This window comes from Metopolophium dirhodum, chromosome 2, assembly GCF_019925205.1.
Source record: "Metopolophium dirhodum isolate CAU chromosome 2, ASM1992520v1, whole genome shotgun sequence".
NCBI lineage: Eukaryota > Metazoa > Arthropoda > Insecta > Hemiptera > Aphididae > Metopolophium > Metopolophium dirhodum.
Genome location: NC_083561.1, coordinates 37,787,203 through 37,803,542, shown reverse-complemented (window position 1 = coordinate 37,803,542; position 16,340 = coordinate 37,787,203). Strand labels below are relative to the sequence as shown.

The following is a 16,340-nucleotide window of genomic DNA, read 5'->3' as shown; positions in this document are numbered from 1 at the left end:
ATAAAATTGAATTACCAATATGATCTATATAACTGTTATTATTAAGGCATCACATTGTTATTTTTATAACTCAACGAATTAAAAGTAAACATTTAAATTGTATTAATTAATTATACTCATTATTTTATTTCTGTAAGAATTATTGTGGGTAGCTCCAGAACTTCTTTCCGAACAAACTAGTAACTTAATACCAGCTACCCAAAAAGGAGATGTTTACAGTTTTGCTATTGTCTTGGAAGAAATAGTTGTACGTGGTGGACCTTACGAGTTTGTCAAAAACGACTTAACAACACAAGGTAAGCTTTAAAAACATATAATACTTGCGACATGCTTACGTATATTTAAAAAATACTAATAGACTGACGATTGAAAACCTCTACAATTTTTTATTCTTTTTTAATTGAGTAAGACATAATGTCTGTTAGTTTATGTTAGTTGAAGTACAATTTATTACCTATATTCATGTACTTTTTGTGTTTGAAAAATTTAAATTTAAATTTAAATTGAAGTTATAATTTTTATAAAATATTTATGTTTAATCAGTAAGATGACCAATGGCCATACCACGTGATTGAATAGTTCTTAAAAAATTCTCATATTTTTCTTATACCTCAGCCTTCTACCTGATGACTGATTTATAGCTAATAATATATAAATATAAGTAGGTATACGTAAATTCATCGTAAATAATTCACCGCACGACAATCAATCGCAATCATTTTAGTATTTTACCGAATGACAATTGATCGCAGAGACCAATTTATCGTAAAATGATTGATCGTAAATCGCAGATCACAATATATATTATCGTATCTGAGTTCACACGATGAACAATTTGTTCAATGAAAAGCATCGTCAGTAGAAATGAATCAGTCACAATGAAAATTTTAACTGACACATGTGAACCCTAATCGCTATTTTTCGTTGTTCGTATGACTTTCTATAGTATATTATCTGAAACCTTTTTTTGTAATGTGATGACGTGATGAAGGTATAATTCAGACATTATTGACATTGCAAAGAATTTCAAATATTGCAAGCTACTAAGTTTTTAAGTAATAAAATATAGATATGACGTAATAATAAACTATTGTAAGTTGATAGTCTTAATTTTTTTTTATCATTTAAATTTTTTATATGATGTAACTATGTAAGTAATTTGGCTTAATTTTGTGTTGTTATTTATTTTTCTTTTAATGTATACATTGATTACAATGGTTTACGCGTTTAATTTGTATTATTTTTGTTTTAATATTTCATTAATTATACATTGTATACCTATTAATATTAAAATACTGAATTAGGTATACTACCCTACACTGCTATAAATATTATCTCGTTAAACTGTTATTACAATGAACTAGGGATCTATTATATTTTGCGATGAATAAATTGTCGTGAGGTAAATTATTTACGATGAAAAAACGGGGCCGGGGACTCAAAAATATTTATGTACATATTGAAATATCATATACCAATAATCAATATCAATATGACGAACTACAGCTAGTGAGTTCCGCTTGACATTGTGATCACATTGTTTATGGTAGGTAATTTTGATTTTATTTACCAATGTATTCCATACAACATATAATAATAAATGGAAAGAAACTAACAATAATTGATTGCGCTTGATTATCGCATAATTTATTTTTGCTATTAGGTACCTTAAAAATAAAAACGCATACATATTAGAGATTTTTATTTCGTGGTGAAATTAAATTATGGTATCTGCAGTCTCATTATATATGGAACAACCGAAAGCTTATGATACAACTGTGTTATATTATGATGACAATCAGCACCGATTTCAAATTTTAAAGTCAAAAAAGCTATAAAAGTGATTAAATTATCCATTACACAGTGATTCTTGAAATGGTTGTTCACACACCATTACAAGATTAATTTAATATGACAAACATATGATTGTTAATAATTGTTAATGATTGTTATTATTGATTGTTTATGACTTATGAGTAAAAGTTTTTTTTTGTTGATTTGATTAAGATTAATTCTATAACCCGGTTATCGCATTAAGTGGAATTCACTGCATATTATACTATTCGACCATTACCATCTAAATTTTTTAAGCCGTTGAATTAAACTGTTATCGAACATCAAATACGATGTAGGTAATGCGAATAATAATACAATACTATGAGCGAGTTATTATAAATTGCTGTCGTTTTTAAAGAATATTGTTTTCGTGATTATTAATATCATTCGATTAATATTATTCGTTACAAATATGACGGTAGAAATTTTGGAAAGAGTCGGGTTGCGCGAAGAACCATATTTCCGTCCCGACATATCCGGACACGATTGCCCGGAACCATTGTCCGAACTTATACAGAGATGTTGGAATGACGTTCCCGAAGAGAGACCCGGCTTCGACATCATGCGAAGTATCGTCCGACAGATCACGAGGTAACAGTAATAATATATTATCTCCCTTTAAAACGTATAAATTCTACGTAAGTGACGAACGTCTGTTATTAATTGTTCGCTATACATACTTACCTATTTAATTTGTACCTATTCGAGTTGGCACAGGTAGGTTGTATAATATGATACTCGACTACGTCTGTGGTCTGTATATTCGTTAAGGATTCGTAATATTGTGGTTTCCTGTTCACAGGAAACAAACATTTATGTGCCTTGTACTAACTGCTGCAGGTATTTATTTGCAGAACCACGACTCTGCCCAATGTAAATGTCGGAAATTTTACGAACACATTATCTACGCGAGCGCCACGAATTCCTAGCAAATTAATAAACATAAAGCCAGACAGTTATTTACTAGACCGGTAAGAGAACGTTAAAAACAATCCGTCAAAACGATGTTGAAAAGGAGAAAACCACGAACTTATCTGTGCGTGTTATGAGACCGGAAACTATAGGAAAGAGACAAACAGCGAGAGTCACCTATATATATATTATATATAAAAACCCGTCTCCACAGTAAAAATATTGTGACCTACAAGTGGGCGAAGAAGTATATATAGGTTAAAGTTGAACGTGGAAAAAGAGGAAAGCTATCGAATTCAATATTTACCGTCTTCCGAGTCTTAGATCAATAATTATTGTATAGATCAGAATATATCAATAATGAAAAAATAAGTAAATATATATGTATATATATAATATGTTATTTTAAGTTATCAAGAAAGCACCGTGTGAGCTACGGAAAATGTTGGAACAACATTTCTTGAGATAGCCATGTTGACATGATATTTAAAACATTGCAGTAAAAAGTAAAACTACATTAATCTTAACAAAAAGACACAGGATACCACAAGTTATGAATTCTAATAATCTTATATTTAAAGTCATAATTAACTACCTACTTGGTTTAAAAAAAAAATATTTATTCATCAACAAACACGCGCTTGATATTATATGCCTATAATATTGTGTAATATTTAGTTTAACGTCCGAGTATTATACAATATAATAGTTATATAATAGTGCACATTTCTCAATGAAACAATTTAATTACAGGGGATATTGCGAAAATTTAATGGATGACTTGGTGCTGAGAATGGAACAGTACGCGAATAACTTGGAAGCCCTGGTCGAAGAGAAAACCGACCAGTTGAGCCAAGAAAAACGCCGATCGGAAGAGTTGTTATTTCAAGTATTACCCAGGTCATATAAAATATAAATTACTATAATATACTAATATAGCATTGATAATTGATTGTTTGAAAATTATAATATTGTATTGTCACACGCAATATTGTTCTCGAGTACTTTTGATCGTATAACTCTTTGAATATTTTTGTTTTTCCAGACCAGTTGCTCAACAACTGATGGCCGGCGAAATGGTCAAGCCCGAACAATTTGAAAACGTCACCGTGTACTTTAGCGATATCGTTGGCTTCACCGTCCTTTGTGCACAGAGTTCTCCGATGCAGGTACTTAATTGGTGTTGTACTATTGAAACAAATGTCTCCTACTGCAACAGGTTATATCAACCATCTCTTGTGTTTTATTATTTCGGCTTTCAGGTGGTAAACCTTTTAAACGATTTGTACAGCACGTTCGACCGGATCATTGGGTTCTACGACGTGTATAAGGTAATGCGCGAGAAAATACATAGTAATATTTCAATAATATAATCTACTACAATTTATTAATGTCGCGGTCAGAACATGATACAAATATAAATATTGACCACAAGTGTTCCGTGTTCATTTATAGTATTTTATTACCTATCTAGGTATACATCTATCTCATTCAAATCACTTAATACGTGTGAATATAATCAAAATTGTTTTATTATTATTCCAAACGCTTTTCGTACAGTGGAATTTAGTACAGTAGCCCGTTAGTACGTGACGTAGGTACGTACCGACTTTTCGACCGCGGCGATACTACAATATCGGTGCATTAGCTGAACCACTTCATAATAATATTGTTTTGTCTCCGCGTAAAAAAATATTACCTCCACGGACAACACTATAAGCGCAGAATGCTGAGCCTGCCACGCGATTTCGTGTACTGCAATAATAATAATAATAATAATAATATGTAAATAGCGCACGCCGCACCGGTCCATAATAAATAACCACTATAGGAGATTTGATTGTTAGGTGGAAACAATCGGGGACGCTTATATGGTTGTTTCTGGATTGCCAGAGAGAAACGGCGACAACCACGCCAAAGAAATCGCACTCATGTCTTTAGCTATTCTAGACGCCGTCCAAATGTTCACGATCCAACATAAGCCCGATGCTCAACTCAAAGTTCGAATCGGAATTCATACAGGTATGGACTACGATAGTTTGTACGCTCACTGATTATTCATATTTAAAACCATTCATTGTTTCATCTCAAAAATAACCATACAAAAAGTCAGGTCATGTTAGTTATTATTATACTGTGTATTTATGTATGTTTGGATGATTCATTTTGTTTTTTTTTATTAATTAATCGACTAAATTACGGGTTGTACAATCATTTTACTATTATGATTTTATTAAGTTTACTGCTCCATTGATTAAATCAACAAAATAAGTTCCAAGAAATTAAACTGTACAACAATTAACATGAAATATGTGCTAAAATAAATACCATAATATTTTGGAAAAAACTCTATAAGTACTCGAGTTTATAATAATAATATAATATTATAACAGTCGTTAAATTGCACTGTACTATATGGTTTAAAAACAGTTATATTTTAGCAACGATTCATTATTTTGTATTACCATCAGTATTAATTATAACAACGATTTCCCCTTTTGAATTAATTTTTAAGAAAACGTATGTATTTTAAATTTTAATAGTAGGTACCTACTTATTGATTTTATGATTTCAATTTCTTTCGGCACATTTTTTAGGGCCTGTGTGCGCCGGCGTTGTTGGCCAAAAAATGCCGCACTACTGTCTTTTTGGGGATACCGTTAACACCGCATCCAGAATGGAGTCGACTGGAGAACGTGAGTACAATATTATATTATTGTTGTATTGATGAATAATATTGTCTGAATAGGACGAAGAGTGAAATAAGATTATTTCTAACGAATCACGTACACTCAGTGCACTGTCTAAATGCCTACGCTTATCTCGTATATAATAGTGACACCATTTTTCTCCACAAAAGGTCAATTATATTTTATTTTCAATCAAAACCTATTTATAAAAAAACAACTTTTTTTTGACTTCTTACGAATAGTTATTAAAACATTAAATTAAATATCCTTAATCTTTACCTATAATATGTTTTAATGATTAACATATTATCATCTAATACTAATAATACCTTAGATAGTATACATAATACCTACATATACATATTATCAAAACTTCTACATTGATGAAGACGTAATATTTTGTATGCACTATGCCGTGCCCATTATTCGCTTACAGTATTGTGCACCGACTCACTCAACTGATGAAATTTTATAATTATATTTAAGATATTATATCAAAATAGTTAATTCGTGAAAGTCTTTACACATTTATATTTATATTTTCCCTTAAGCACAAATGGCGCTGAGACCTGGTGCTAGACAACGATCCCTAATCCAAAAAAATAAAAATAAATTTATAAAAGACGAAAGTGTCATCAATGGGCGGCTCCTTCAAATAAGTTGTTCAAGTTTTCTTTTAATTTTATATATCTTATTTTTTTCCGGCTAGTATAGATTGTGTATTAATAATAAAAATGAAAAAAACAAAATATTTTACCAAATTTACAGTCGTAGAGTAGATATTTTTATATTTATACATCTGACATCTCTATATAATACATACGTATTTAATATTTCCATTACCGGTTAAATAATACTGCATATTAATAACTTTACTATGCAACGAATCCACGCGTATTTGAATAATAAAAAGAAATTACCAACGCAACGATTACTTCAGCCCCATAAGTACAAAGATGGTACCTAACATAAGCATTAGGTCCATCATTGGTGCTAAAATGTTTGCAGGCCATTTTTAAATCATTAACAGGCCATATACCATATACTTTTAACTTATATTTTTCATATTTTTAATTAGTTAATTAAATTTAACAAGATAAAATAAATGTTATAAAAAATGTTGTATTTATAAAATGAAATATTAACACGAATTATCAGAAAACAAGTTAAAATAGAATTATATTTTGATGGAAATTATAAAGTATTAATTTTTATGATATTTTGTTTTGACGATTTAATGATAAGGACTTTTAGTCTGTGCCTCGTGGTTGTAACTTATATTAGTACAAACCTCGGTTTTAGATAGAACAGTCTATGATGATAGTATAAACTATAAAGTAATTGTAAGTACTTACCATACATCTTGCATAGGTATGACGTCTATAAGTACAAACTACAAACTTGTGTTGAGTTGTGTCATGTACAAACTTCAATAAATATAATAAATATTACTTTTATCGTTTTTCACTTAGTACTTGGGAGTTAGTTGGACAATACTTTTAATTTTCGGGCATGCAGACCACAACAAAAATGTATTTCAAAAGTAAAAAAAATACGAAATAACTACTCAGCATCATATTTAAAACACATTTCGTTGGTTTTATATTTAAAAGGCCAAAGAAATTGTTTTGCAAAAAAAATTGTGTGAATGTACACCTTGATCCCCCCTCCCAACAAAAAAGAACCGCCAACTATGCATAACAACATAATAAAATGCACAATAGGATTTTTCAAATTGAAATTATATTTTACAGCATTGAGAATTCACGTGAGCTGGGCCACCAAACACATACTGGACACGTTTCAAACATTCAAGTTAGAGCTGAGAGGTGACGTGGAACTTAAGGGTAAAGGAGCGGTGGTCACCTACTGGTTGGTCGGCTGCACCGAACAAGACCCGAGACCTCCGACACCGATTAGCACCGATACGTTGGACCCCAACAACCCTTACCCCTTGATATTCCCCGAGTTGAGCAAATAGTTACTATATACATATAAATGTATTAATATTCTACACAAAATTAATAATAATAATAATAAAAGTGTAAATTATGTTACTGTCGCCGTAAGTGCGATAACACCGAGGTTACTATACTCAAAACATTTTACTAATTGTCATTAAATCGTATTTTTGTTCAACCCCGAAATTGTAATAATTCATTTATTAATTATTACACAGTATAGAAAATACAAAAGCTTTAAATTAATAATTATTATTATCTTTAATGTTGTTCGCCTTTTGAATGTATTTCATGAAATTTTGATCGATTTCCATATTATAAAAGTTCTATATTATATTAAAAATTATAATATAACACAATATGCATCAGCGTGACAACTGGATTATGACATCAACAATCAGCGTAAATGTTGCACAGTCGACTATCGGTAACTCAATGACAACGAAAAAAAATGTAATTCAAAATGTCGATGTATCCAAATCCAATTAATAGTGTTATTGCGTTTGAAGGAGAATTTTTTACATTTCAGATATCAAGGTTCTAATTACTAACAGTCGACTGACATACTATTGGTATAATATGTTTTTAAGTTATATTATATCCTATGTATCCAGACGAGGAATTTCTATTTTATACCTACATGAAGTCCACACATTGTCACTATTAGTTATTAGATAATAACTCGATCTAATTATTTGCATACAACTCATACAAGTGTAAATCAATGGAAATCTTCTGTTAACTTAAGTGGTTACCTATTAGGTACCCCAGTGGTGGTCAAACGGGGAGGGGGATAGATCCACCGTGACCTTTTTTTCAATATTTAAGATCCGATAAACATAAATCATATTTTAATAATCAAATAGTGCATGTCCAACAATCAGCCCCCCCTCCCCCCTTGACAAAATCATTTGATCGCCACTGAGATACCCACAAGGACAAAATAATGCAGTTATATACTGATAGTCAGAAATAACTGATTACAACTTTGTTTTATGTTTAAAGTACGCTTCGAGTTTTGTGCGAGATTGTTTAATTAGAAAATGTTACACAAAATGACAAAAATCGAAAATAATTTACGAATATATCACTGATGGAGTAAAATAGGTGGTAAATGGTATATTAATAATATAAATTGTATAACGACTAACGAGCGACGTGTGTATGCAAAAAACAAACCTAATGCGTCCTAAATGTTGCGACATGGAAACAGGACGAACATATATATAGATGTCAAATAATATCAAGATAAACAAATTTATTGTATTATAATAATTATTGTTGATCGATGGATGTTTAGTGACATTGATATTCAATATTATTTTTTTTAATCGTCACACACAGTTTTTTTTTTTTTTTATTAATTTATCAAATTTTACATTACATAATATTATGATAATATTATATGAAAAAATTACAGCTTGATTAATTTAACCCAATAAGCAGAGCTTGTGGCGGGTTAAATGAGCTACAGTATACAATGACTAGTAAATAATAAATTAATTGTACATGTTGACATACATTACTAAAAATAAGTTTTACACATAACATATTATAATAAAGTTTTCATTTATACAAAATCACTTAATAACCAATTTTTAACAATTGTTATAATTAATTCAATATTATTACATTTTGAATTACAATGATCAAAAATATTATTTTTAATATTTAAAGGCAAAGAGTTATACATAACTGGACCTAAGTAATCAATAAATCTTTGGCTGAATTGTTTATTTGTGTACTTAATACCAACATCATATGCCCTGAATTCTCTTTTGTTTTCAGATTTATGTATACACTGTTTAGAAATATTAACAATTGCAAAAAACTTATACAACACTTTAACTGGCAACACTCTTAAAGATTTGTAATTAAGTGAAGATGAGCCTTGTCTCTCTTTTTTGTCTAAACATATTCTTACCGCTGAGTTCTATTGTACTATTAGACGTCTTATTGCATTATCCGTACATCCTCCCCAGATTATTAAACCATATTCCATAATAGACTTATACAGGGCCTCATATACAGTACGCATGACTTCCATAGGTAGAATTTTGTTCAATTTATAGAATTTGAAAATTACTGATCTCAAGCGCATTACTGTATTTTCAATATGTATATTCCATCTCAAATTAGAATCTATAATAATACCCAAATACTTTATACGTGTTACCATTATTATTTAGTTATACTACACCTACAATATTTATACTTTGAACAAAATACGTTCTTAAAATCGAATGTAAGGCTATAACCTATCTGATTTAAATCGAAATATTTTTGATCTATTTTTGTTTTCTGTTCTATTTTTAGTGGTAATATTATTTTTAACTTCATAAATCATCTTGAACCGATCATAAATTAGTATCATTTATATTTACGTTATAAAAAGAACATTTAACTTCATTCAATAATTTCATAATTATAATAACAGGATGAAAAAAAGAACCACAAAAATCTAGAAATTAAACTATTTTGCAAAGACATTATATGACGCAATTTTGAAAGTTGTACAATAATTGCTAAAATTTATAGCGCCGGCATTCGTAAGATATTACCTATCTATAGTATAATAAGTATACTATTTTCTGGTTTACACTTTACAGTAAATATATAATTGTTCAATGAAATAAATCATTGCTTCGGTTAGGTTAGGTAATCGAATCAGAAACTTTAGATGTTTCTCGTAAAACATTAAGCATTTTTATTAAAAAACATTATATACTTTCATCAGACTAGCTAGCCACTCAACTGGAACATATCATTTTCAAACGCAATTCAGTGGGAAAACTTTGTATTTTATTTCTTAGAATATCCATACGCATACATACATAGTTATTGTTAAAAGTATAGGTAAATACTTAAAATTATAAGGATTTTTACTTTAAAATGGAATACAGACTTTTAAAATAGAACTGTAGTTTGTTCTGTATACTCGTACAGGGGTCATATAATATTTGTTTATATTGCTTATAGTTAGTATCGCAAATTTTAATTCGATTGGTAAACTCAGTTCTCACATATTTAGGTATACAATAGCCAATATTGAACTTTAGCTACCATATTCATATATTATGTTATTTATATTTTTTGTTTGAAACGCACGTGTAAAATATAGCCTATAGGTATAATATATGTTAATTAATATAAACACCGTCGACCTATATTGTATTTATATTGCATTTTAGTATTGTATTAAGATCGTTCACTGAACAATGTACATAATAATATATTATAAAATATGAACATATAGCGTATAAAAATCTCCGTATAAATCAATATTACTGACGAGACCATGTGATCATTTTTTCACTTATTGTCTATATGGCACATAATATCAACATGCAACAGTATAATACGTCGTTCGACTGTCTGGTAATAAGTAAGTGCGAGATCGTAAAGGTAGGTGATGACCGTAGTTTAGGCACGTTTAAACGCGTAGCTAGTTTGGACGGAGTTGCTCGATTGCGTCCCGAATTCTGCAGGTAATCGTAATTTATCCCAAACATAAATATCCCGATTGCGGCCCGTCCAAACACACATTGGTTCACAAAATAGTTTATAATTAATAAAGTAGATAAATATGAAATTCAAATGTCTCGTTTATGATTATTATTATAAATAAATATGTAGACTTCAGAATTTTTTTTTACAAGCCTGTAAATAGTATAGGTAGGTAAAAAGGTTACTTCCCAGGCAGCAATTTTTTGTTTAATAATATTATTATAACATTATAATAACGAATAATATTAGTATAACGTTATTATAAGACTATTATAATATTATCATTACAAAATGCTGTCTGGATTGGTGCCGCAATCGGGGTTAGGTACGCCCACCCCCCTCCCCCCCCCCCCAAAAAAATATAGCCAAAAAATTATGTATTTTTTGACCCCATCCTCTGGCTGTACGTTTTGTATTTATTCAGGAAACTTAAAAAAGTCGAGGTGGAAAACTTCTGCTTGATATTTTGACAAAGTCTCCGTAAACAAAGGCATATTTCTATAGAAACGAATCTTCCAATCGGGGTGAATTTGATAAGAATTCAAGGGAGGGTTTAACCATTTAACTTTTTTGATTTCCCAGTATTGGGGGCAGAACATGCATTTTCTTACTATATGTCTATTCTCTATATACTATACTATGTTGCAACAATGCAACTTCTTACAAATCTCGATGAACTGTTTGATAATTGGTAGGTTTACACTTTGACATGGATATATTAAGTTACTTACATGAGTTAACCTAACCTAACCTAACCTAACCGTATTCTGTCTGTAATTCACAAACTCTGAAAGTCGGACTTACATAAAACTTACAAAATATTTTTATTATACATCGGGGCCTCATTGACTCAAATGTCTATTATTGTACTCCTGCAGCAGTCTGACACTGTTGGCCGAACATTCAAAGTGATGAGATTATCCCGTAGTATGTTTAGTATGCGTAGTATCGCGTACATATTATGTGCATAAATTCAATCAAAACAATGCGTATATAATTTTAAATACCCGCAGCAGATATTTGCCTAAAATTTAATACAATTGATTTCTTGCGAACGGCCACGACTTCTATACAACCGATTATTATTATAGTGTGGATAGGTATGTTGACTTATACATAGGACATAGCTATGTTCTCAATTATATAATCGAATGTTCGTAGTGATTAAAAACACAAACAATTTGCTACGTGTGAAACCACCCTAAATGTTATAGACTTAGAGTGCCATGACGTTATTTGGGCGTTAGATCAAATTTCAATCACATAATGTGTAACGCTCGTATAAAATATAATCATATTACATAATGGTTTAATTATATCAATACTACGACTTACATCAAATGCCATTAAAATGTCCAATAAATATTAAAAACGATTAATTAAATTATATGGAAAAAATGCGCATAATTAAATTATATCCTTATGAAATAAATGTGATTAATATTTAAATAACATTGTATTACCTATTATATAACACATGCATTTTGCATACTATTCATCACAACCAACATTTGATTAGGTTTGTAAAATATTTATTATTTTTTTTAAAATATTTTTTTTATCTGTGATTTAATAACCTATTTTTTTTATAATACAATAACATAATACATAAATACATACATAACACGTCTTACACACAATGAGTTGTTTGAATAAAAGTAACGTATATAGTTTTAGGGATTGGAACGTCCCTAATCGATTTGGAGGTTTAGGATAGGTACCTATACTCGTTTAGTGTGTTAATAGTGCCGATAAATTCTATCAATCCGATATATTATTAATTAAATTAATATAATAGTGTACGGAGTCAACTGAGAGAATATACGACTGACATGTGTATAATATATACGACAATGAAAGTAGGTATTAAAAAATATTTTGTATACCTATGCTTTATATAAATCTATACAAATGTTAGGTAAGTATAAGTGTACACTGATTCGACAAAATCGATATAGTACGTAAATATGTACCTACCTAATTATAAAGTTAGTTATTAATTTTAATAATAATACAATGATTAAGAATCTAAACAATAATATTATATAGTAAAGGCCATGTAAAACTATTAAACGATGATATGTATATGTATACCTAACCTAACCTACCCATTGTACCTACATGATACATTGTAATGCCTTTTAAACATATTTTAAACATTTAAATGTTAAAATTAGTAGGTAGTCATTTAAACGGTTATAATATTACATATTTATATGATATACATCATATAGAGCTCAGTAGTATAAGTTATGTCGGTACATATACACGTCTCAAGTAACCCACTTGCCCACCTTTTTTTTTTAGGTTGGATACAATATGTTATTGGCACCCACCGATGAGAAATTAATATCGTTTCTAATATTGCCCCCATTTTCATTTACCCCGCTTGACCCTATACCCACCCACACATATTTTGTATTAACTCATTGTGTATAAGCGGGCTTGTGCAGTTTAACAGCATTTCCTGCTGCACGTTCTAAATGGGTTTTCGACGTTAAATAGGACTCGAAACCTTAATGATTACCGAAAATGTCCATCGTCGTTATCAGAGTGGCTATTAAGCCGGGATCAAGCCGGGATCAAGCGGAGCGTTTATCATATGCCGCGCACATTAAAACCGACACGCCGTTGGATTGGATAAGACGCGCCGCACCAATTTTCCTTTGGCGCGACGCACAGAGACCGACAATCAAGGCTGGGCAAGTTAATGATTTTTTTTAACTCAGTTAAGTTAAGTTAATATGCACCAATAACAAAAAGTTAAAAGTTAAAAGTTAATTTAACTATAGGTTAACTCAGTTAAGTTAAAAGTTATGTTATGTACATGTTGACATACATTACTAAAAATAAGTTTTACACATAACATATTATAATAAAGTTTTCATTTATACAAAATCACTTAATAACCAATTTTTAACAATTGTTATAATTAATTCAATATTATTACATTTTGAATTACAATGATCAAAAATATTATTTTTAATATTTAAAGGCAAAGAGTTATACATAACTGGACCTAAGTAATCAATAAATCTTTGGCTGAATTGTTTATTTGTGTACTTAATACCAACATCATATGCCCTGAATTCTCTTTTGTTTTCAGATTTATGTATACACTGTTTAGAAATATTAACAATTGCAAAAAACTTATACAACACTTTAACTGGCAACACTCTTAAAGATTTGTAATTAAGTGAAGATGAGCCTTGTCTCTCTTTTTTGTCTAAACATATTCTTACCGCTGAGTTCTATTGTACTATTAGACGTCTTATTGCATTATCCGTACATCCTCCCCAGATTATTAAACCATATTCCATAATAGACTTATACAGGGCCTCATATACAGTACGCATGACTTCCATAGGTAGAATTTTGTTCAATTTATAGAATTTGAAAATTACTGATCTCAAGCGCATTACTGTATTTTCAATATGTATATTCCATCTCAAATTAGAATCTATAATAATACCCAAATACTTTATACGTGTTACCATTATTATTTAGTTATACTACACCTACAATATTTATACTTTGAACAAAATACGTTCTTAAAATCGAATGTAAGGCTATAACCTATCTGATTTAAATCGAAATATTTTTGATCTATTTTTGTTTTCTGTTCTATTTTTAGTGGTAATATTATTTTTAACTTCATAAATCATCTTGAACCGATCATAAATTAGTATCATTTATATTTACGTTATAAAAAGAACATTTAACTTCATTCAATAATTTCATAATTATAATAACAGGATGAAAAAAAGAACCACAAAAATCTAGAAATTAAACTATTTTGCAAAGACATTATATGACGCAATTTTGAAAGTTGTACAATAATTGCTAAAATTTATAGCGCCGGCATTCGTAAGATATTACCTATCTATAGTATAATAAGTATACTATTTTCTGGTTTACACTTTACAGTAAATATATAATTGTTCAATGAAATAAATCATTGCTTCGGTTAGGTTAGGTAATCGAATCAGAAACTTTAGATGTTTCTCGTAAAACATTAAGCATTTTTATTAAAAAACATTATATACTTTCATCAGACTAGCTAGCCACTCAACTGGAACATATCATTTTCAAACGCAATTCAGTGGGAAAACTTTGTATTTTATTTCTTAGAATATCCATACGCATACATACATAGTTATTGTTAAAAGTATAGGTAAATACTTAAAATTATAAGGATTTTTACTTTAAAATGGAATACAGACTTTTAAAATAGAACTGTAGTTTGTTCTGTATACTCGTACAGGGGTCATATAATATTTGTTTATATTGCTTATAGTTAGTATCGCAAATTTTAATTCGATTGGTAAACTCAGTTCTCACATATTTAGGTATACAATAGCCAATATTGAACTTTAGCTACCATATTCATATATTATGTTATTTATATTTTTTGTTTGAAACGCACGTGTAAAATATAGCCTATAGGTATAATATATGTTAATTAATATAAACACCGTCGACCTATATTGTATTTATATTGCATTTTAGTATTGTATTAAGATCGTTCACTGAACAATGTACATAATAATATATTATAAAATATGAACATATAGCGTATAAAAATCTCCGTATAAATCAATATTACTGACGAGACCATGTGATCATTTTTTCACTTATTGTCTATATGGCACATAATATCAACATACAACAGTATAATACGTCGTTCGACTGTCTGGTAATAAGTAAGTGCGAGATCGTAAAGGTAGGTGATGACCGTAGTTTAGGCACGTTTAAACGCGTAGCTAGTTTGGACGGAGTTGCTCGATTGCGTCCCGAATTCTGCAGGTAATCGTAATTTATCCCAAACATAAATATCCCGATTGCGGCCCGTCCAAACACACATTGGTTCACAAAATAGTTTATAATTAATAAAGTAGATAAATATGAAATTCAAATGTCTCGTTTATGATTATTATTATAAATAAATATGTAGACTTCAGAATTTTTTTTTACAAGCCTGTAAATAGTATAGGTAGGTAAAAAGGTTACTTCCCAGGCAGCAATTTTTTGTTTAATAATATTATTATAACATTATAATAACGAATAATATTAGTATAACGTTATTATAAGACTATTATAATATTATCATTACAAAATGCTGTCTGGATTGGTGCCGCAATCGGGGTTAGGTACGCCCACCCCCCTCCCCCCCCCCCAAAAAAATATAGCCAAAAAATTATGTATTTTTTGACCCCATCCTCTGGCTGTACGTTTTGTATTTATTCAGGAAACTTAAAAAAGTCGAGGTGGAAAACTTCTGCTTGATATTTTGACAAAGTCTCCGTAAACAAAGGCATATTTCTATAGAAACGAATCTTCCAATCGGGGTGAATTTGATAAGAATTCAAGGGAGGGTTTAACCATTTAACTTTTTTGATTTCCCAGTATTGGGGGCAGAACATGCATTTTCTTA

The 16,340-nt window shown here is 29.8% G+C and overlaps 1 protein-coding gene across 2 annotated transcripts in view; it reads left to right on the top strand.

Annotated features, from left to right (window-relative positions):
* The window catches only part of LOC132939833 (atrial natriuretic peptide receptor 1), a 72,916-nt gene extending 65,267 nt beyond the window's left edge, over positions 1-7,649 (top strand). The window contains exons 16-24 of one of the 2 annotated variants that reach the window (XM_061007227.1): positions 138-296; positions 2,259-2,427; positions 2,691-2,807; positions 3,502-3,648; positions 3,794-3,917; positions 4,011-4,079; positions 4,596-4,770; positions 5,346-5,444; positions 7,193-7,649. In XM_061007227.1, coding sequence (XP_060863210.1) covers positions 138-296; positions 2,259-2,427; positions 2,691-2,807; positions 3,502-3,648; positions 3,794-3,917; positions 4,011-4,079; positions 4,596-4,770; positions 5,346-5,444; positions 7,193-7,419 — 1,286 coding nt within the window. In that variant the 3' untranslated portion in view covers positions 7,420-7,649. The remainder of the gene's footprint in view (positions 1-137; positions 297-2,258; positions 2,428-2,690; positions 2,808-3,501; positions 3,649-3,793; positions 3,918-4,010; positions 4,080-4,595; positions 4,771-5,345; positions 5,445-7,192) is intronic. The other variant, XM_061007228.1, reaches the window with a different exon arrangement.
* Positions 7,650-16,340: the final 8,691 nt, after the last annotated feature.